The sequence below is a fragment of the Schistocerca nitens genome, chromosome 2 (genome assembly GCF_023898315.1).
Source record: "Schistocerca nitens isolate TAMUIC-IGC-003100 chromosome 2, iqSchNite1.1, whole genome shotgun sequence".
Lineage (NCBI taxonomy): Eukaryota > Metazoa > Arthropoda > Insecta > Orthoptera > Acrididae > Schistocerca > Schistocerca nitens.
In genome coordinates this window covers 17486706-17510110 of record NC_064615.1, presented here as the reverse complement: position 1 = coordinate 17510110, position 23405 = coordinate 17486706, and the positions used below count along the sequence as shown (strand labels likewise).

Sequence of the window (23405 nt, the reverse complement as noted above, 5' to 3'; positions counted from 1 at the left end):
AAAGGAGGCCTAGCAGTACCCACGGGAGGGCGTGTAACCGCCATTCCTTGTGGCACATTAGCGCTGTCTTTAATGTGCAGTGCCATCGTTCCACTAAGCTGTTGAATTGGGGGTGGTAGGCTGTCGTGCGAACGCGGCCAACGCCGAAGAGCTCACACATTTTTGTGAAGAGGACAGCCGCGAATTGATGGCCTTGGTCTGTAGTAATGGTTTCGGGGCAGCAGAAATGTGCAACCCATGTGGAGAGGACAGCGTTGGCGACTGTTTAGGCCGAAATATCAGCTAGAGTGGTTCCCTCGACCCATCTAGTTGTTCTGTCAATAAAAGTATGCAGGTATCAGTAACCATCCACCTGGGGAAGGGGGCTGACAATGTCAATGTGGATGTGGCGGAGTCTGCCAGAAGGAGAGCAGAAGACGCCTGAGGGGGGCGTGCAGTGGCGTCCGACTTTGGGCCGCTGGCACAAAATACAAGTGCGACACCAGTCGTGACAGTCTTTGCAAAGCGAAGGCCATACGAAACACTCAGCGATGATGCGCGTAGTTGCGCGAGTTCTCGGGTGGGCGAGACTGTGCAGTGCATCAAACACTGAGCAACCCAAAGAGGAGGGGACGAGGGGGCGTGGCACGCCTGTGGAAGTGTCACACCATAGCTCCGAGCGTGTGCCAGGGATCGTCTTGCGCGCCAGGCGCAGAGAGTGATTATTGTCAGATAAAAGGCTCGCCAAGGAGTCATCATTTGTTTGCGCCTAAGCAAGAACTTTGAAGTCGATTGAGGAAGATATGCCCGAGATCCGGGAGAAATAATCAGCGGCTATGTTGTCAGATCCTTGAACGTATTGTAGATTTTGTAGATTGGTTGTGTATTGTGAAATGAGGTTGAAATAACGGAACCTCCTAGGAGGTGGGTCAGCAGGAGGGTTTGTGAGTGCTTGGGCGAGAGGTTTGTGGTCTGTAAAGATCGTGAGGGGACGTCCCTCGACATCTTTGCGGAAATATGTAATGGCTTCGTAGACAGCTAAGAGCTCTCTGTCGAAAGCGGACCATTTGCACTGAGAGGGAGAAAGTTTTTTTGGAAAGAACTTACGAGGTTGCACCACCTCTCCTCTGTGTTGTTGAAGTACTGCGCTGACTCGCATTCTGGAGGACGATGGTTCAATCCCGCATCCGGCCATCCTGATTTAGGTTTTCCGTGATTTCCCAAAATCGCTCCAGGCAAATGCCGGGATGGTTCCTTTGAAAGGGCACGGCCGATTTCCTTCTCCGTCCTTCCCTAATACGGTGAGACCGATGACCTCGCAGTTTGGTCTCTTTCCCCCAAACAACCCAACCCCAACTGCGCTGATAGCTATTTCACTAGCGTCCGTGGTAAGCGAAAGTGTTGCATCCGGGTGTGGATGGGCAAGTGTGATGGCTTCCATGAGTGCGGTTTTGAGTTTTTTGAAAGACACTCGGATGACCTCTGTCCACGGCACACGTCTGTCGCCTGACGTTTGTGGCCTGCACAGTGCGTCTGTGAGGGGGACCTGTAGTTTGGCGGCTCTTGGAATGTGGCAGCGGAAAAAATTGATCATTCCTAAGAACCGGTGGAGTTCATTGTATGTTTCTGGTATCGGCAGCTGTTTGATAATGTCTATTTTCTCTTGTGTGGGCCGGATACCATCAGCTGAAACTATGTGTCCAGAAAAACAACAGAATCCTGTCTCAGTTTGCATTGTCTTTGTTGACGTTCACACCAGGGGATTGTAATGTGTCAAACAGCACCCGGATGTGAAGCTCGTGTCCCTCGCGAGAGGAAGAAAAGATCAAAATGTTGTCCAGGTACACGTAGCAGAAAGGTAGGGGTTGTAACACTGTATCTAAGAACCTCTGCCAGATTTGAGCGGTGTTTTTCAATCTGTAAGGCATGTAAACATATTCGAAGAGGCCGAAGGGTGTGGTGATGGCCATTTTAGGGATATCTTGTTCGTACATTGGTATTTGGTGATACGCTTTCTTACAGTCTACCACACTGAAAATTTTAGCACCTGCCAACTGAGAAGCGAAGACCTGAATGTTCGGTACTGGATAACTGTCCATGATTGTGCAGTCATTGAGATGTCTATAGTAGCCACAGAGTCTGCAGGAACCATCCTTCTTTGGTGTGAGATGAATCGATGACGACCAGTCACTGGAGGATGGGTGTACAATGCCTGCTTTTAATAGGTCCGAGATAATTGCTTTCGCCGCTTTGAGTTTGTGTGGATTCAGCCGTCTTGGTTGGTGTCTGACCAGAGGTCCCTCAGTCGTATTGAGTTTGTGACATGCGCCACTCGTGATTGATAACATGCTATGCGCGCGGGGTGTGTCGTTAGCATTCGACACTCGTGCAATGAGTCAATGATTTGAGTGCACGCCGGTTTGTGCAAAGAGCGAATACCTCGAAGTGAGGTGAGTTCGGATTTTGTGCTCTGTAATATCTGTTCGGTACGCTCGATAACGGAGGTGAGCTTGGCCTGTGTTTGCTTGAGTCCACTGATTTCTTGTCGTTGTAGTAGCACGTCGCAACTTTTACTAGTTAACTTGGCCGCAAGAAGAGTACATTCAGTCTGCAATAGTGAAATGTCAATGTTTGTCGACTGAATGGGTGATACAGACGCAGTGGCCGTAAGGGCGATAGTCTTTTGCGAAGGTTGGTGGACTAATGTACTTTGCGGAATGTCTAGCGAAAATTTGTAGTGTCACAGAAAGTCAATCCCTAAGACCGGACAAGTCACCTGTGCCACGTGAAAAGTCCACGAAAACTTCAAGTCTTTTGACAGTTTGAGCGTTAAAGGCGCCGTACCTAACACATTGATATGAGAGTCATTAGCCCCGCGTAACAGTCTGGGCGAGGAAGTTAACACGGTAGGTGTGAGAGCTGGGGGTATTACACTCGTATCAGCACCACTGTCAACGAGGAATTTCGTTCCTGAGATGAGGTCAAGAGCGAATAGACAACCGTCGGTGCTTACCGTGTTAGATGCTGTTGCTGCTGTAACGCATCTTTTTTCCTGTGCATGAGACGCTGCGCCTATGGCGCCTCGCGAGCTGCGTTTCCCACCGTACAAGGGCTGCGGCAACATTTCCTGGCCATGTCGCCAAAGTTGGCGTGGAACCAACACAGTGGCCAGGCTGCGTTAGGCGGGGGTGATGTAGAGCTCCTGGTGTCGGCTGTGTCCATTGTGGAGTGCTGCAGTGCGGTGTTGGTTGTCATGGCGGATGTCGTGGAGGCTGTATCTGGTTCCCCACGATGGCGGGCAGATGCCACCACTGTCGTAGCATGAGCGCTGAGGAAGCGAGCTTGCCCGAATCCTGGGGGGGGGGGGAGGAAGGGGGGGGGGAAGGGGGGGTGGCGTGCTGTTGAGATCACTACCCTCACTCTTCATGCTGTGCGCTCACCTATTAATAATCCTGAAAGCTCGATCCGCGACCGAGAGCTTCTCGTCCAAAGTGCTGTTGGTGAGCGGCAGGAGCTGTAGTTGTAATGCTTCCAGCATTTTGATGAGCCACATCGACCATAACGCTGTATTGGGTAGCAAATCCACAGGTGCGAGGGCACGGAGTCGTCGCCATAGTCCCAATGGGGTGAGGTCGTGCAGGTGTTCCTCGTGAATGATATGATGAATAATCTCGTCCGGAGCTCAAGAAAGTCTTTCACAAATGAGTCTTCTCATGTTCGTATATTTCGGTGAAGTCGGCGGGCTGATCACAATGTTGCTAATCAAATCCAAATGGTCATGCAAATGTCCCACCAAATACACGAAGCATGATTCTTGTGAGTCAATGCCTGTGGCAGCGAAAATAGTCGACTAACGCGAACCATGTGTTGGGCTGCATTTTTGCAAAAGTCAGCAGTTTAGGTAACTTAGTTGGTTTGGAATCCACGACCACTGAGTGTGTAAGAGGCACAGGTGTGGGAGCAGTCAATATGGTGTCTGCCGGGGGCTGGGGTAGGTTCGGGGGCCCGTAAACTGTTACACCCCTCAGATCGGTCGTTACTGCTCTCTGATATCTAGCAAAAGTGGATGAGGTACTAGGAGAGGTCACATTCACTATACACTGTTCAGTTCGATCAGAAAATTGAGGCTGTGTGTAGCCAGGCGCGGAACCAATTCGCAGCGCTATGATGTAGCAGCCGTGTAGTGGCACTGCTCCAAAAGTTGGTGCAAAGTTCAGAGGGGGGTTGCGCCCCCCTGAGCATGCGACGTTAGCGGTGGAATGTCTGGATCTCTCTTCACACTTTGTCCTGTATGTTCGAAAGAACGCTCTTGAGGCAAGATGCCGGGCGGTACGTACGTGTTGTCTGTGAGTGTTGTGGTACTGCAATCCACTCGCAGGTCAGAGGGCCTCGAAATGTTTGATGTATAGAGTCCATGCGTAGTGCAGGTGGGTGGCATGGTCGGATTCTGACTGTAGAAATCGTACGGCAGTACACCTCGTTGCGTAGGCCACATGACGATATAGGCGGTTCACTCGTACACACGATTGTTATTGTTATTGAACTCTGGTAGAACACGGGAAGAGCGTCACAAACTGTTGTTGGGGTCACCAATGTAGGAGTTTGGGTGCTTATCATTATAAATAACAACCCGTTGATCCACTTGTTAAAACAATGAGCACATTTATTATCACACTTCAGATATACGTCATTACACATCGAAATATAATTGAGGGAAACATTCCACATGGGGAAAAATATATCTAAAAACAAAGATGATGTGACTTACCAAACGAAAGCGCTGGCAGGTCGATAGACACAAAAACAAACACAAACATGCACACAAAATTCAAGCTTTCACAACAAACTGCTGCCTCATCAGGAAAGAGGGAAGGAGAGGGAAAGACGAAAGGATGTGGGTTTTAAGGGAGAGGGTAAGGAGTCATTCCAATCCCGGGAGCGGAAAGACTTACCTTAGGTCTTTCCGCTCCTGGGATTGGAATGACTCCTTACCCTCTCCCTTAAAACCCACATCCTTTCGTCTTTCCCTCTCCTTCCCTCTTTCCTGATGAGGCAACAGTTTGTTGCGATGTTGCGAAAGCTTGAATTTTGTGTGTATGTTTGTGTTTGTTTTTGTGTCTATCGACCTGCCAGCGCTTTCGTTTGGTAAGTCACATCATCTTTGTTTTTAGATTACACATCGAAAGTATCACGTAGACAGAACATAATGGCCGCCTTGGCCCAAAGAGTTTTTGCACGCCAGAGATGTTATGGCACATCTTTGTTGCCACAGGTATAACGTGTAAGTGAATAGAAACAGATAGATCAAAGGAAACAGAGTTCAGAATTAATTCTGTAGAGTTTTACATCTACATCTTTATTCTGCGATTCACTATAAAACTCATGGCAGAGGGTACTTTGTATTGTACCCCATATTCCATTCCATTCACAGATGGTCAGATTTTCATGTTAGCCTGTGACATATCTTTAAACATCTTCCTGTTAATATTTTTCAAAATTTCAGTTACTTACTCCCACCAATCAAAAAACCTGTGACCATTTACACTGCCTTTCTTTGTGTATGTTAGTTCTACATTAATCCAACCTGATACAGGTTTCTGACATCCTATGGGTGAATTATAACTTTCCATTTGTTTCATCAACAGCTAAGCGTATGTGATCAGTCAATTCAATTTTCTGTTAAAAAGTTTGCTAAAACATACAGTCAGTGAGCTATTGCAATGCCATAAGTTAATCTGTAATCTTCTTTGAGTTTGATATTGTAGTCAAAATTACGTATGTGTTTGGTAAGTGGATTTTCTAGTGTTTTTTATGTATCCAGACTGAAATTGTCACTTTGCAGCAGAAAATATAATTTTATTCTAGCACTGCTGATGAAGTTAGTGAAGCTGAAGCTGTTCCAGGAGCTAACAAAAGTGAAAACGAACCTTCCCAAAAGGAAATGACTGAGAGTCAGCCAAAACCATTGGATGCTGTGGTGTCTTGTAAGAGGTAATGAGCAGAGAAGTATAAATGTTGACACTTAAAAAATAATATAAAAGTATTTTCAGGGCCATCTTACCATATGCCAACAAAGTGCATATTAGGTTGAAATATTTTATTTCATATTAATGGACTTTTATAGGCAACAAATTTTACGTTTTTCTTATTTATGTATTTCAAACAATGGAAAATCCAGGATCGACTAATGACAATATTATGAAAGAGTGAAGGTGTTGAGTCACAGACAGTGGAGATGTTGAGTCACTCACACACACACACATGACCACTGCCTGTGGTTGATGAGGCCAGTCTGGCCATTGTGTGAGCTGCATTTGTGTCAGTTTGTGTGTGTGTGTGTTGTCTATTTCAGAAGAAGGCCTTCTGGCTGAATGCGACATGTTTAATAGTCCCTTTGTTGTGTCTGTCTGTGATTTATGTATTTATTTACTAGCTGAGTATCCATTGTTGCCCCGATATGTACTTATTCTAATCTTCGATTAGTCCAGCTCGTCCTTTTCTCCCCCTATGTCCATCTGCTCCTTCGCCCCCTCTTTGTTCATCTCCTCCACACCATTTTTCTGTCCACATCCCACTCCCCCCAGTCTCTGTACAACTCATCCTGCCCATTTACCTGTCCATATCCTCCTCCCCATCCCTCTGTCCACCTCTTCTTCCTCCCACCCCTTCTCTGTCTATTTCCCAATCTCATCTTCTTCTGTCCATCTCCTCCTCTTTCCCTACTCTGACCATCTCCTTCTCTCTCTACCCATCTCCTCTTCCCCCTTATCTGTGCCTATCTCCTCCTGCCCCCTTGCTGTCTGTTCATCTCATCCTCCCCCATTCTCTCACCATGTCATTATGCTCAACCAGAAGGGGGCTCAGGGTTCATACCCCACAGTATTTCCATCCAGATTGTAACTAATATGTGTACCAAATTTAGTTGCAATCATTCCAAGGGTTTAGAATGGGCTTCTACCCCATTGCTTTGCTCGCATATGCTTATTTCAAATATACACTGATGGGGGGGATAACAGCACTAAGAAGGAGCGGTGCAACATAAACGAAAGTTGGTAGGTGTGTTGCTGCATCTGAAAGATGATGTCTATTCAGATTTTGCTTTAAATACGTGCTATAACAGTTGTGAGCATCAGTTACCTTTTGAGATAGGACATGGTGGATTGATAGTAGTCAAGAATGCCTTTAAAGTCCCAAACACCATTATCACCACCTCACTGTGTTTGGACAAGGTTGTGTAATACGGCTATGGAAAGCTGGACGTTCCTTCTACAGTATTGCAGAAAGACATGACAGGAATGTAGCCACTGTACATGATTGCTGACAGTGGTGGCCACAAGAGTGTACGGTCTCAATAAGACTAGGCTCCAAACAGCCATGTGGCACTGCCAAGAGGGAAGATCATTGTCCTTGGTGTATGGCTCTGGTGCATCACACTGCATCTACATCAGCAATTTCAGCAAGAGTTGGCACCGGAGTGACACACGAACTGTTAAAACTTTTAAGGACAACTCCTAGCCAGATGCCCTGTAGCTTGCATTCCACTGCCCCAGAGCATTGCTGTTTTTGACTTTAGTGGTGCCAAGTGAGAGCTCATTGGAGGGCAAGGTGAAGGCCTGTTGTGTTTTCTGATGAAGGCTGGTTCTGTCTGGATGCCAGTGATGGCTGTGTGTTGGTTAGGAGGAGGCCAGTTGAGGACATGCAACCAACCTGTCTGTGTGCTACACACACTGGACCTTCACCTGGAGTTATCATCTGGGGTGTGATTTCGTATGACAGCAGAAGCACTCTCGTGGTTATCCCATGCACCCTGACTGCAAATTTGTGTGTCAATATAGTGATTCAACCTGTTGTGCTGCCATTTGTGAACAGTGTTTCAGGGCGTGTTTTCCAACAGGGTAACACTCATGCATATACCGCTGTTGTAACCCAACCTGTTCTACAGAGTGTAAACATGTCTTGGCTTACTCAATCACCAGGTCTGTCTCCAATCAAACACATATGGGACAACTCCAGTGTCATCCAGGAACAGCATTAACCACCCCTGTATTGATCAGTTAAGTGCAACAGGCATGGAACTGCATCCCATAAGCTGACATCCAGCACCTGTACAACACAATGCATACATGTTTGCATGCTTACATTCTACATCCTGGCAGTTGCACTGGTTATTAGTGTACCAGAATTTCACATTTGCAATGACTTATCTCATGCTTACATTAACCTGTGATCTTGCAATGTTAATCCCTTAAGTATTTTACCTAGACCTATGTGTTTCTGAAATTTTTTTGCTCTACATTAAGTATTTTTTTATACTGCAATTTGATTTTTTTCCATCAGTGTATTACACATATATTTAATATTTTTCTCACATATTTGTACCTATATTTCCCTTGTGTCTCTAACAAATTTCAACTCACTGTTTCCTTTACATGCAGTAGTAAACAAGTAATAAATTAAAACATTACACATCATGCGGCAGTTCCACACGTATCTCAGTGTTTATGAACTCACATCTCCTGAACTATGTCTTCTACAGTGATTACCGTATTTACTCGAATCTAAGCCGCACTTTTTTTCCGGTTTTTGTAATCCAAAAAACCGCCTGCGGCTTAGAATTGAGTGCAAAGTAAGCAGATGTTCTGAAATATGTTGGTAGGTACCGCCACAACTAACTTCTGCCTTCGAGTATATGTAGCGCTACACAGGCATGTGCTTTACAGGCACAAAGATAAATGCTGGCGCCAAAACCTCTGCGTCAGTAAATAAATTAAAAAAAAAAAAAAGGTGGAAGACGAGCTTTTTTCTCCGCCCCGAATTTCGACCACTGCATTTTCATACATTACCCAACGAAGTAAATACAAATTCCGTATTGTTCATCTTCGAATGTAGCAGCTTTTCAATGTACTACGAAAATCCGACTGGCAAGACCGTTTGCGATGTTTGTCAGTATGGCCAATTCTACGTTCTGATTTTTTTTCTACCTGTGAGAAGTGATGGTTGTTAATGGGAACTTTTGTGAATTCTGAATCACATGCAGTATTCTCTTCACCATAAGAATAATACGAATACAAACATTTTGCCATGTATTCTTTCGTGTTTGCTGCTATCTCATTTAAATCTTGTCTGCCTAATAAACTACGAAACTAGAGTGAGACAACACAAACGCGGAAGTATACACATATGTCATGTTCATACTCGTATTATTCTTATGCCTAATAGTGATACACTCAGAAATGAAGCACGGCAATTGACTAGATTTTTAAATCTAAGATGACTCTAATTTCTGTGCAGAAAATAATGTACTAAAGAGGCGTCTGCAAAGATTTTCAAACGGAGAAAAATTTTCGCTAAACTCTCGTTCAGAACATCTTCTATCATACGCAGTTTATTATTTGGTTCTTGTTGATCATTATCAAAGAAAGCAGCAGTGTAAATAACAACAAATAGCAGTCTCTTGCCATTGTTTCGCTACTGAGACAATTACTCTCTCTTTTTTTTTTTTTATTGTAAGCGGCGGTAACACGCACAAAAGCAAACCATGCCACGACAGGTCGTGAACATTCATTATCGGAATGCGAAAAACAATGCATGACACAGTACAGTAATGCATTTTCAGCTTAGAGTGACGGAAACACCTATAACAAAGAGAACGGCAATTATCAGATCAACGAAAAATAAGCAATCAATTCAAACCAGACGAAGCACGTGAAAAACGAAGGGTACCCACATAAATAAGGACGGAGCGCCTGACGCATAGCAATGGCTACCTGGTAAAGCTTAACTGCTAAGCTTACGGCTCGAACCAAATTACTGTAGCTGTATCGTCATTCATTCGACCTGAATTCTGTCTCATATTACAATGGAACAACTTTGTTTCGATTTGGAGGTGCGGCCTAAAACTTTTCTCTCACCTTGAATTTCGAGTCTTAAATTTCAGGTGCGGCTTAGATTCGGGAAATTATTTTTTCCTTTATTTCGAGTCTCAGTTTTCAGTAACAGTCTAAGAGAAACGAAACAATGCACCGCGAGGAATTATCCAAATGGGACAAAAATCAATAGATGTGATGTACACATACAGGCAAACAAATGATTATAACTTCAGAAAAATTATGATTTATTCAAGAGAAAGAGTTTCACAGGTTGAGCAAGTCAGTAATGTGTTGGTCCACATCTGGCCCTAATGCAAGCAGTTACTCAGCTCAGCATTGGTTGATACACTTGCCTGATGTCTTCCTGAGGGATATCGTGACAAATTGTGTCAAATTAGTACATTAGATTGTCAAAATACCAAGCTGGTTGGAGGACCCTGCTCATAATGCTCCAAATGCTCTCAGTTGGGGAGAGACCCAGCGACCTTGCTGGCCTGGGTATGTTTTGGCAAGCATGAAGACAAGCAGTAGAAACTCTCACTGTGTGCAAGCAGGCATTATCTTGCTGAAATGTAAGACCAGGATGGCTTGGTATGAAGGGCAACAAAATGAGGCCTATATTATCATCAGTGTACTGCTGTGCTGTGTGGGTGCTGCAGATGACAACCAAAGGGGTCCTACTATGAAAGGAAATTGCACCCAGAGCATCACTCCTGGTTGTTGGGCTGTATGGCAGGTGACAGACAGGTTGGTGTGCCACCACTGTCTGGGGCATAGCCAGACACGTTTTCACTGGTCATAGGGGCTCAGTTGAAAGCGGGACTCATCACAGAAGACAGTTCTACTATTAAATGTCCTTCTGCTCACTGAAGCACCAGTTGCATGTCGGGTTGATGATAATGATGTATCCAGGGCTCTGGATGCTTCTCTGACAGTTGATTGGTCCTCTCATTTTGTCATCTTTCTAAGTTCACTGCTTCCTTCTTGATGCTGAATTTGGTTGTGGTTCACACATTCCTCCCATCATATCATCAAATAGTGGAATTGCTCTTTTCAAGTGTCGAGCTATTCACCCATTACTCCAAGCAGCTTCTTCAAGTCCAACTATGTGTCCTCTCTCAAACACTGACATCTGCATAAATATTTCAAGCCCTGTCTGCAAGGCATAGTTACTGTCCAACAGAGTACACGGAATTAAATTCATAAAGACTTCATGCCCTGGTGTCAACATGTCCCCTGTTTACTATCCTTGTGAGCTGCATAGTGAAACTGCACTGTACCATCATGCATTCATCCATTGACCACCAACATTTACAGTTTTGCAATTTACATCACTATCTGTATGAATGTCAATTAATGACCAATTAGCATAACTCCTTCATGGTGGGTCTTAGAGTGTAATTTTGCTGGTACATTCAGTGGTGTCCGTGAACCCTCTCTGCAAAATGTTTCTCGAATACAGTTAGTAGTAAGGAAGTAATAAATTAAAACATCATGCTTCATGTAGCAGTTTTACTGCATAAACAGCAAAAAAAGTAGTAAAGGATAAACTTTTTTTTCCTTTCATCATTTTGTGGGTGCTGTTAGTAAGAAAAAGTTTTGCAAAAATTTGAAATGATGTGTAAAAATTGTTGCAGATCTCTTAAGTGTTCTCATTCTCAAGTACTGGATGACTGAAGTATGGGTATTCGTGCATCATGGGCTACACTACTTTTGACTCCCACCCCCACCCCTTGAATGGTAGATGTATATTTCTCCCACAGTGATTCTTTCAAGACAATAACACACACACACACACACACACATATGTATATACGTATACTCATTTTTAGAATATGTATGGATTTGTTTCATCGGACAATATTTCTGCCAGAAGACAAACAGTCTAACAAAAATAAGCAAAGCACATAGAAGAGTAGCAAGAAACAAAATGGAACTTCACTGGTTGAGAGGGAATGTGTTGTTATTTCAGTGATTCCAAAATCAAATCAGATTTACAAAGGACTTGGTAGTATGAGCCTCCTGGTTACCATGACATTGCCCCCCCCCCCCCGCCTCCGCCCCTATAGCTTGTGTGCACCCAGTGATTTGGTTCGAAAGTGTCATAAAGCCATTTATCCTCTCCTGAGGCAATTTGGCCCAAAGCTGCGGTAACTGGTCCTTGATATCCTCTACACTGACACTAACAAGGGAAGTCTCTTGGCTCGAACAGAAATTTCATGTTTCAATGTATTTAGAAGCTTTACATACCATTGTAATTATGCTGGTGAAAGCACTGAATTTTGTTACCCTAGTTTGGCCACTATCAGCCTTAAAAAATGTACCTGAGGTTCCTTAACAAAATGCATGAAACAATATGCAGTATCATAATAGGCTTATTTGGTGAAAACAGTGTCTGGACATTCCTCAGAACCACATTCTTGAGCTGCAAAATCAAATGCCACTTGAATCACAATCTTGAATTCAGCAGCATGTTCTGGATTGTTGTGCACAGCTACTGCCAGGAATATTGAAGGAAGGGCTGATACACTGGAGCGGACAGCTGGTTATGAATAATAGAATGCATTTCCATTATGAAAATTCTGTTTCCTAATTTAGTGTCAAAATCACTGCCGGGAGTCCTTACAGGGGCTGTTATACTTCTTGCATATATTTTATACTAGCTTAGTGCCTGCTGCTTTGCTCGCATTGACCTTAAGGTCTGTACAATTTTTTTCTTTCTACTTTTCCTTTTATTTTTGTGTTGTTACACCCACTGCTCGTGTGTAAATCTACATACTGTGCAAACAGTGGTGTAAAACCAAAAACAAGTTGTTGTGGTTATAGCTTCAAAATTGCCTTAATATTTTCAAAAAACTCTTCACCCCTTGTTTCTGCCCCTTAGTGGTGAAATTCTGAAAAATCCCTTCTTAAATTATGCATATAGCATAAGATCAAAACCCTCTCCAGATTTCAGGTATCTATCCTTAGCATTATGGGCTGGGCAATGATGAGTCAGTTAGTACATTTCCTTTTATAAGTAGTGATTGCAGAAGAAATATACATCAACAGGCCATGTGTATTTGGTTTTTTTTTGGTGGAATGATTATGCATTCAGTGTCTTTGCCTGCAAATAAATCATGTACTATTGTTGTATCCTTGTGAGCACTCCAAGAATCACAAAGTAGTGTACACTTCTGGTTATTTGTGACATTGTCATTAAAACATTCACACAAAAGGATTTTAAATGCTTGTTTCTCATTTTCCCAGTTGTGCTGGCCTCCAAATGTCTTTCCAATTTTTGTGCCAGAAATTATGTCTTAAACACAAACATGCAGTTTATTTGTTAACCGCTTACTCATTGAAAGTTGGACATCCATTATATAAGTGTGAGTTGTATTGTGTACAGATTGGACTAATGCAGCTGTTGATTTTTCCTCGTTTTTAGATAGCGTCACACCAGAAGTTAGCTCATAATTAAATCCACTTTAATCAGTGTTCCAAATTTAGTGTGGATATGCTGGAAACTTGCAGTTTTCTGGTGTACTACTTTGACAGAATGGGCCTCAGACTGGTGAATATCTGGTGGTCTTCCTGTACGTATCTGGCTGATATGAAAGCAGTAATGTATGTATGGCACATTCTGCATTTTTTCTTGAGACATGCTGTAAATGCGGCAGAACATTTAAACTTGGTGTGACCAGTTTCTCTTGCTTTTTGCATTGCCAGAAGTTTCATATGCCAGTAATGGACACATTTTCCTTTATTCCTTGCTATGTCAGAATGAAGTGGAATATGTTGTTTTATCTCCAATTCTTTGATTGCTGTGTTTCTTCAGCATGTATGTTCATAATGTCTTTTTTTTCACTTAATCAAATATTACTTTGAAGTTCGATATGCTCTTCAGTATCGAACAGTAGGTCACAACTTTACATGGAGGTGTATGATAATCATCGTAAATACATTCAAAATGTAAAATACTGAAAGTATTGAATTTCTTTTCTGGTGAAGGTTCATAGTCACCATAACTGTGAGGTTATCTTTGAGGAGTACTGTTTCTGCCACTGCCACTAAATTTTTTTTAATAAAATCTTGAACACTATTAATTGTGTCATTATCTATAAAACAGTTTTCTTCACCCTCTGTCCTATGCAGTGTAACTTAAGCAGTTAAATGAATATTCATTTTTCTCAATTATGAGATCTGCCAAAAACACTACGAAATTGTCATCAACCCATTCTAGATCATCTTACTTTGGATAATGCCTTCTTAATGTGGCTACCACAATATTTAAAATGTTCTAGTCAGTAATGGATTCATTCATTTTTGCTGTATATGTATGATAATACTGACAGACATATACTAAACTTGTCAACTAATTGCTGAGGGAACTGATTGACTGGTGTGTTAACCCACTCTCCCAAGACCGCAAGCACTGCTGTGTACAAACTGAGAGTAACACAATCACATGCTGTCGCCAACATAGTTAGAAATGTATTATGGGTTTGTCTACAAATGTGTAACTACAAATACCTGTTTGAGCCTGGAGATGTCCCTTGTAAGACTGAGTTGTTGCCCAAGCTGATCCCATGTATTTTCTATCAGGGCCAAATCTGAGGAACCTGTTTGCCACAGGAGTACTTCAACATCACACAGACAGTTCAGAGAGGCAAAAGTCGTGTATGGATGAGTATTGTCCTGTTAAAAAATGGCATCACAGTACTGCCATATGAGAGGTACCATATATTAGGACATGAGATGTCCATTGTGTACTGCTGTGTTTTCAGTTCCCTCCATCACTACTAGCCATGAGTTGTAGACATACCCGGTGGCTCACCATGACACCACAGGAGTAACACTGCTGTGTCTCTCCAAAACAGTGGAAAAAGGAACATCTTCCTAGGTTGGTGCCGTACTCACCAGTAATGGTCAGCTGGTGTGGTGCGGAACAGCAATTCATTGCTGAACACAATGCAGTGCCAGTCATCAAGGCACCACTCCAAAACCAGCCATTTGTGTTGTGTTGTCATTGGTAACCTACGCATGAAAGTAATTCCCTAGTCTGGCTGCTGCTCATCTTTGACCAGTTGTAAGGGATGACGCAGAATGTTGCACGGAGTCCATCACTTGCTGTTTGGTGGCAGGCACAGGTGTGAAGGGGTTACGATGAGCAGGGTGCAAAATATGGCCATCCTCCCTTATGGTAGTCAGATGTGATTGACTACTGCCTTCACATTCACTAGCAGTCTGACGCAAAGCTATTGTTACAGACAAATCTGGATACTGCACTATTTGACTAGCTGGACAAAACAAAACCCACAGTGAGGCCCTACTCAAACCCTGTCATGTGCTGATAATTGTGGCTCACATGAGTATGTGGTGTGTCCCTGTGCTTCATAGTGATCACTGTGTGCCTGATACTGTTCATGCCTCATATTAACCTGCCAAGCCTGGTAACAGCAATAAACATGAACAAAACTAATGCACTCTGGTTGCCGCTCTACATGTGACAGAAAATTACTACTCAAATTATTCACGTACCTGCCGACGATGTGTATGTGTATGAGGTTACATTGTTATCTAACCATGTTTTTCGGTGCTTCATCTTTTTTGTCAGGCAATGAAACTTAAATGTTTGAGATTACAGGACACTGTAGATATCCTCAACATTGACAGATTGTGCACTTGTGTGCCCTCTGCCATCTGCTTACACTCCTGCCGCCCCCCCCCCCCCCCCCAAAAAAAAAAAAAAAAAAAAAAAAAAGAGGAGGGTAGAGAGAGAGAAAGAGAGAGAGAGAGAGAGATTATGTCACTTGAGGACACTGATAGTGGTAAATGCCTTAGTTTTACAGAACATGAAAATACAGCAGTTAAGACCCTGGGCACATAGTCAGGGTTCAACCACATGGCCATCCTGATTTAAATTTTTCCTGGTCCATTATTGATATCAAGCATACACCAAGCTGGTTCAACCAGGACGGCCTTAGTCAGTTTGCTTTTAAATTTGCATTCCAAACAACACAAGCCATGACCTGCAGATGTCACTGTCAGTTCTGTTAACAAACAGGATAAAGACATTTGTCAAGATTATAATGTCCAGATATGATTGGCACAAGACAGAGACCCTATGACCATTTCAGCTAAGTCTACATTATAGTGCTACAAACACAGTGAAAAACTGGTCAGATGCAAGTAGGACTTGTGTACAGAGGGTTTCGTGCAAACTTATTTACATTTATAGACAGTTCATCCATTCAGGGAATCAAGAATCTTGATCATTTTTGCCTTTATCAACAAGGATATTAACAAGGTGATTTTCAAGAACATTTTAATTTCAATAATATGTTGTTGTTGTGATCTTCAGTCCTGAGACTGGTTTGATGCAGCTCTCCATGCTACTCTATCCTGTGCAAGCTTCTTCATCTCCCAGTACCTACTGCAACCTACATCCTTCTGAATCTGTTTAGTGTATTCATCTCTTGGTCTCCCTCTACGATTTTTACCCTCCACGCTGCCCTCCAGTACTAAATAGGTGATCCCTTGATGCCTCAGAACATGTCCTACCAACCGATCCCTTCTTTTAGTTAACTTGTGCCACAAACTTCTCTTCTCCCTAATCCTATTCAATACCTCCTCATTAGTTATATGATCTACCCATCTAATCTTCAGCATTCTTCTGTAGCACCACATTTCGAAAGCTTCTATTCTCTTCTTGTCCAAACTAGTTATCGTCCATGTTTCACTTCCATACATGGCTAAGCTCCATACAAATACTTTCAGAAACGACTTCCTGACACTTAAATCGATACTCGATGTTAACAAATTTCTCTTCTTCAGAAATGCTTTCCTTGCCATTGCCAGTCTACATTTTATATCCTCTCTACTTCGACCATCATCAGTTATTTTGCTCCCCAAATAGCAAAACTCCTTTACTACTTTAAGTGTCTCATTTCCTAATCTAATTCCCTCAGCATCACCCGACTTAATTCGACTACATTCCATTATCCTCATTTTGCTTTTGTTGATGTTCATCTTATACCCTCCTTTCATGACACTGTCCATTCAGTTCAACTGCTCTTCCAAGTCCTTTGCTTCTCCGATAGAATTACAATGTCATCGGCGAACCTCAAAGTTTTTATTTCTTCTCCCTGGATTTTATTACCTACTCCGAATTTTTCTTTTGTTTCCTTCACTGCTTGCTCAATATACAGATTCAATAACATCGGGGATAGGCTACAACCCTGTCTCACACCCTTCCCAACCACTGCTTCCCTTTCGTGCCCCTCGACTCTCATAACTGCCATCTGGTTTCTGTACAAATTGTAAATAGCCCTTCGCTCCCTGTATTTTACCCCTGCCACCTTCAGAATTTGAAAGAGAGTATTCCAGTCAACATTGTCAAAAGCTTTCTCTAAGTCTACAAATGCTAGGAACGTAGTTTTGCCTTTCCTTAATCCATCTTCTAAGATAAGTCGTAGGGTCAGTATTGCCTCACGTGTTCCAATATTTCTACGGAATCCAAACTGATCTTCCCCGAGGTCAGCTTCTACCAGTTTCTCCATTCGTCTGTAGAGAATACATGTTAGTATTTTGCATCCGTGACTTATTAAACTGATTGTTCAGTAATTTTCACATCTGTCAGCACCTGCTTTCTTTGGGATTGGAATTATTATATTCTTCTTGAAGTCTGGGGGTATTTCACCTGTCTCATACATCTTGCTCACCAGATGGTAGAGTTTTGTCAGGACTGGCTCTCCCAAGGCCGTCAGTAGTTCTAATGGAATGTTGTCTACTCCTGGGGCCTTGTTTCAACTCAGGTCTTTCAGTGCTCTGTCAAACTCTTCACGCAGTATCGTATCTCCCATTTCATCTTCATCTACATTCTCTTCCATTTCCATAATATTGTCCTCAAGTACATCGCCCTTGTATAGACCCTCTATATACTCCCTCCACCTTTCTGCTTTCCCTTCTTTGCTTAGAACTGGGTTACCATCTGAGCTCTTGATATTCATACAAGTGGTTCTCTTTTCTCCAAAGGTCTCTTTAATTTTCCTGAAGGCAGTATCTATCTTACCCCTAGTGAGATAAGCCTCTACATCCTTACATTTGTCCTCTAGCCATCCCTGCTTAGCCATTTTGCACTTCCTGTCGGTCTCATTTTTGAGACGTTTGTATTCCTTTTTGCCTGCTTCACTTACTGCATTTTTATATTTTCTCCTTTCATCAATTAAATTCGGTATTTCTTCTGTTACCCAAGGATTTCTACTAGCCCTCGTCTTTTTACCTACTAGGTCCTCTGCTGCCTTCACTACTTCATCTCTCAAGGCTACCCATTCTTCTTCTACTGTATTTCTTTCCCCCATTCTTGTCAATTGTTCCCTTATGCTCTCCCTGAAACTCTATACAACCTCTGGTTCTTTCAGTTTATCCAGGTGCCATCTCCTTAAATTCCCACCTTTTTGCAGTTTCTTCAGTTTTAATCTACAGGTCATAACCAGAGTCAGAGTCCACATCTGCCCCTGGAAATGTCTTACAATTTAAAACCTGGTTCCTAAATCTCTGTCTTACCATTATGTAATCTATCTGAAACCTGTCAGTATCTCCAGGCTTTTTCCGTGTATACAACCTTCTTTTATGATTCTTGAACCAAGTGTTAGCTATGATTATGTTGTGCTCTTTGCAAAATTCTATCAGGCGGCTTCCTCTTTCATTTCTTAGCCCCAATCCATATTCACCTACTACGTTTCCTTCTCTCCCTTTTCCTACTACTGAATTCCAGTCACCCATGACTATTAAATTTTCGTCTCCCTTCACTATCTGAATAATTTCTTTTGTTTCATCATACATTTCATCAATTTCTTCGTCATCTGCGGAGCCAGTTGGCATATAAACTTGTACTACTGTAGTAGGCATGGGCTTCGTGTCTATCTTGGCCACAATAATGCGTTCACTATGCTGTTTGTAGTATCTTACCCGCATTCCTATTTTTTTATTCATTATTAAACCGACTCCTGCATTACCCCTATTTGATTTTGTATTTATAACCCTGTATTCACCTGACCAAAAGTCTTGTTCCTGCTGCCACCGAACTTCACTAATTCCCACCATATCTAACTTTAACCTATCCATTTCCCTTTTTAAATTTTCTAACCTACCTGCCCGATTAAGGGATCTGACATTCCACGCTCCGATCCGTAGAACGCCAGTTTTCTTTGAATAATATAAATGTGACATAAAGTCATGGAGGAGGCAAGCAACCATTATTACAGTAATCAGTGTTTCTCCATTCAGGCAGACAAGGTCACAATTGTAAAAGTCAAACATCAGGCAAATAATGACTTCATTGTTTATATCAAACAATGGAAAATCCAGGATGGAATATAACAATACCAGAGAAGGAAAGTTGCTATTCACCATATAGCGGAGATGCTGAGTCACGAGAGGCACAACAAAAAGATTCACACCATATAGCGGAGATGCTGAGTCACGAGAGGCACAACAAAAAGATTCACACAATTATAGCTTTCGGCCATTAAGGCCTTTGTCAGCAGTACACACACACACACACACACACACACAAACGCAACTTGCACACACGTCTGTAGTCTCAGCGAGCTGAAACTACACTGTGACAACTACAGTGTAGTTTCAGCTCTCTGAGATTGCAGACGTGTGCAAGTTGCGTTTGCGTGTTTGTGTGTGTGTGTGTGTGTGTGTGTGTGTGTGTGTGTGTGTGTGTGTACTGCTGACAAAGGCCTTCATTGCTTATATGACGCATTTCAAAATTTATCCAAAAATAGTCTGCAAATATTTGTTTCACATATAACCTGAAACACTGTATCTACTTGCAGCAATTGCTTCTGGATATTTGATGATGGATAAATTCCGAAACACATCTGTGAGTAATAAAGTCATTCATTGCCTGGTGTTTGACTTTTACCATTGCAATCCAATCAGTCTGAATGGAACTACTGATTGTTTTACCATCAATTTGATGTTGGATAAAAAAATTACAAAAGAAATATTTTGTCAGGTGGTATAATTACAAATTAACAGTTTCGGATTTTTTCCTTTACTTGTACTGTGAAACCCTGTTTATTGCCAAATTTCCTGATTCTATGCCAATGGGAAGTACCCAATAGGTTTTGATGCTGAGTGAGTTTGCGAGTATCAAAATGAGTGACATAAATGGCCATATATTTTTATTACATTGACTTAGAAGCTTCAAGTTCTTACACTGCCAAGGGACAATAGATCTTAGTACATGGCATAACATGATACATCTACCCATTCCTGAGAAAAAGGGTTTTTAACAGTCAGAGAGACAGACAGACAAACATACGGACAACAGAGTGATACTGTAAGGGTTCTGTTTTTACTGATTGAGGTTCAGAACCTTAATTACGCGCCTTCAGGCGCCATTGCCACTCACAAGTAATATTGTTACAGATAAAATATTATGTTCAAACCTAATAAGTCCCATTATCCAAATGATACAGTCCTATAATGGATGCACTTCAGGAACATTATCTGGCCAACTATTTTTGTCAGAGATGGTGTCACTACTGGAGACATTTGATGGCCCAGTTCTCAAGACCTTTTTCTATACATGTACAGCTCAAAGTAACTGTGACAAATAGGCTGATGAGAAGGGAACTGTGTTTCTTGAAACAAGAATAATACTTTTTATGTTTGACAGCCAGTGGTTACCACGAATCAAATGGATGCATGGCTGTTGCGATGTGATGCTGCAGTATTGATCATAATTGACAATGTTGACTGCTACTTATTGTGGGTGCTCAGAACATGTGTAAAGCTGCAAGGATGGGTCATGGGTAATGTTTGTGGTAGCTCCATCAGTAGAGCATTCACCTGCAAGAGCCAAAGGTCCCAAGTTCAAGTCCCAATCCAGCACACTGTTTTAATCTGCCAGGAAGTATCATATCAGTGCACACTCTGCTGCAGAGTGGAAATTTCATCATGTGTTGCCATTGTTCTAGGATGCAAGATTATATCCATCTACTAGCACACTCCTATAAGCATATTCAAGGACTGTGACAAATAGGCTGATGAGAAGGGAACTGTGTTTCTTGAAACAAGAATAATACTTTTTATGTTTGACAGCCAGTGGTTACCACGAATCAAATGGATGCATGGCTGTTGCGATGTGATGCTGCAGTATTGATCATAATTGACAATGTTGACTGCTACTTATTGTGGGTGCTCAGAACATGTGTAAAGCTGCAAGGATGGGTCATGGGTAATGTTTGTGGTAGCTCCATCAGTAGAGCATTCACCTGCAAGAGCCAAAGGTCCCAAGTTCAAGTCCCAATCCAGCACACTGTTTTAATCTGCCAGGAAGTATCATATCAGTGCACACTCTGCTGCAGAGTGGAAATTTCATCATGTGTTGCCATTGTTCTAGGATGCAAGATTATATCCATCTACTAGCACACTCCTATAAGCATATTCAAGGGCTATGAAACAGTACTGCACATACCTAAGAATGCCGAAGCCCTGTTGATGGCAGTGCAGGTAATGCTTATACCTTTCCCTACTCATTCACCAGAAACATCACTGATCTAACATTTGTACAAAAGGATACCTAAGCATTATCCAGCAGTAAATGTTAATGTTTTATTTAACTTTGTGAGAAACATTTTAGGAACTTTCGTTGATTGGCAGGTGTTTGGTCAAAGGCATTACATATATGTGGCTTCCACAGCAGACTCGTTGATTTAATAGATTCATTCCTTTTCACACATTTATGTAGATATCATAGTGATAACCTCCTGTTAGATAGTTTTGTCCAAGGGAATGGTGTGTTAAAAGGCTCAGTATTAAATGTTATTTTCTTTCCTAATAAATTCAGTAGAATAAACCCTACAATAACTGTTTTTGTGCTCTTCATTCATGGACATTTTCGTAATATACTGCTCTTCTTCCAACATAACAGCGATGACTCATTAGTTGTACTAGATGATTAGGATGCTGGAGAGTGAGCAACAATAACTTTTTTAGATATCTATTCCTTCGTCGTAAAATTCGGCCGCCTGCACCTTCAACCGCGTGGTTACCTCTTCTTGAAGCTGTGCGTTGTCATCAAAACGCTGCATAGCCAACCACTTCTTCATTGCAGGGAATAAGTGGAAGCCAGGTTGGGACTGTACGGCGGATGAGGAAACAACTCCCACTTAAAAGATTTGAGAACTTTGCGAGTGGCATTTACCGTGTGGGCCCGGGCGTTGTCGTGAATCAGCAAGATCTTTGAGCCCAACTTTCCCCTGCGCTTGTTTTGTATTGCTCTTCCGAGGTTGTGCAGAGTTTGGCAATACCTTTGAGAGTTTATTGTAGTGCCTCTTTCCAGGACATCCACAAAAATCACACCTTTTCTGTCCCAAAAGACAGTCATTACGTGGTTGAAGGTGCAGGCGGCCGAATTTTATGACGAAGGAATTTCCAAGCTCGTCCATCGCTACGATAAGTGCCTTAATTTAAATGGCAACTATGTAGAAAAGTAGTATTTAAGTGTGGCTTTCATCTGTATATAATAAAAAAAAATTCCAATACTTTATTTATTTTTAATTCCAAAACGTAATGTACTTTGTGGATAGCCCTCGTATCTTGTGCTAGGGGGAGAGAGTGCTATCTAATTCAGTTGTCAAAAGTTGAAACTCTACTCTCACTAGTAATGAAAAATTCTCCCACTTGTTGATAGTAATCCAAATTAAATTGAGCCTGCATAAAATAGCTCTGTCAGAAATGCTGACACTTTCAAATCACTGGACCCGAGATTTAATGATTACTTCCTCACCCTGTAATCAAACATTGCACCCCCTAATAAATAACCAAATACAATTCCATTTGTTTTACTTGTATGAACACCTAATGAACATTAGTTAAGACAATATAATCCGTAAGATAACAAAATCCTTCGGGTCACTGATAAGTAGTAATTTACTGACTATAAATGATGTTTGTAGCAGAATATTAAAATCTTGTAGTGACTTAATAGGATTACCCTACAGGTATCTTTGTGACAAATCAGTGACCCCCGTACAGACGCAGATATGCTGTATTAACATCCATATATCCAGCTGGGCGGAATCAAACCACCTCTGATTACAGACAAATATCACTCCTTGCAGTCCTTTCAGACACATTTGAGGATGTGGCAGAATTCTAACTCTTTTCATTGAGGTGGACTTTTTGATTGGCTCTCCAGCTTCACTTTTCATTAAGGATGCTCCACAGAGAAAACAATGACTTGCCTTACAAATGAAGTCTTGGCAGAGCTAAACAATAAAAATAATATTATTGGCATATTATGTGGCCTTGCCAGAGCCTTTGATTGTGTGGGCCATGATATTTAACTTGGCAAACTAAAGTGTTGTGGCAGTAATGGTGTCCCTCTTACATGGATAGACATTTCATAACAGAAAGTAGTGTGTCTTATTAGGAGGCTGTATCGTGGACATGAAACTAACCTCAGAATAGGTGAATATAATGTGTGAGTGTCCACAAGGACTGGTGCTGATCCCACCCTTGTTCTTAATGTACATAAGTGATCTTCCAAAG

The 23405-nt window shown here is 42.1% G+C and overlaps 1 protein-coding gene across 2 annotated transcripts in view; it reads left to right on the top strand.

The window, feature by feature from the left end:
- The window catches only part of LOC126235679 (cytosolic endo-beta-N-acetylglucosaminidase), a 115889-nt gene that overhangs the window by 64386 nt on the left and 28098 nt on the right, over positions 1-23405 (top strand). For both annotated transcript variants that reach the window (XM_049944408.1, XM_049944409.1), the window contains exon 7: positions 5845-5970. In XM_049944408.1, coding sequence (XP_049800365.1) covers positions 5845-5970 — 126 coding nt within the window. The remainder of the gene's footprint in view (positions 1-5844; positions 5971-23405) is intronic.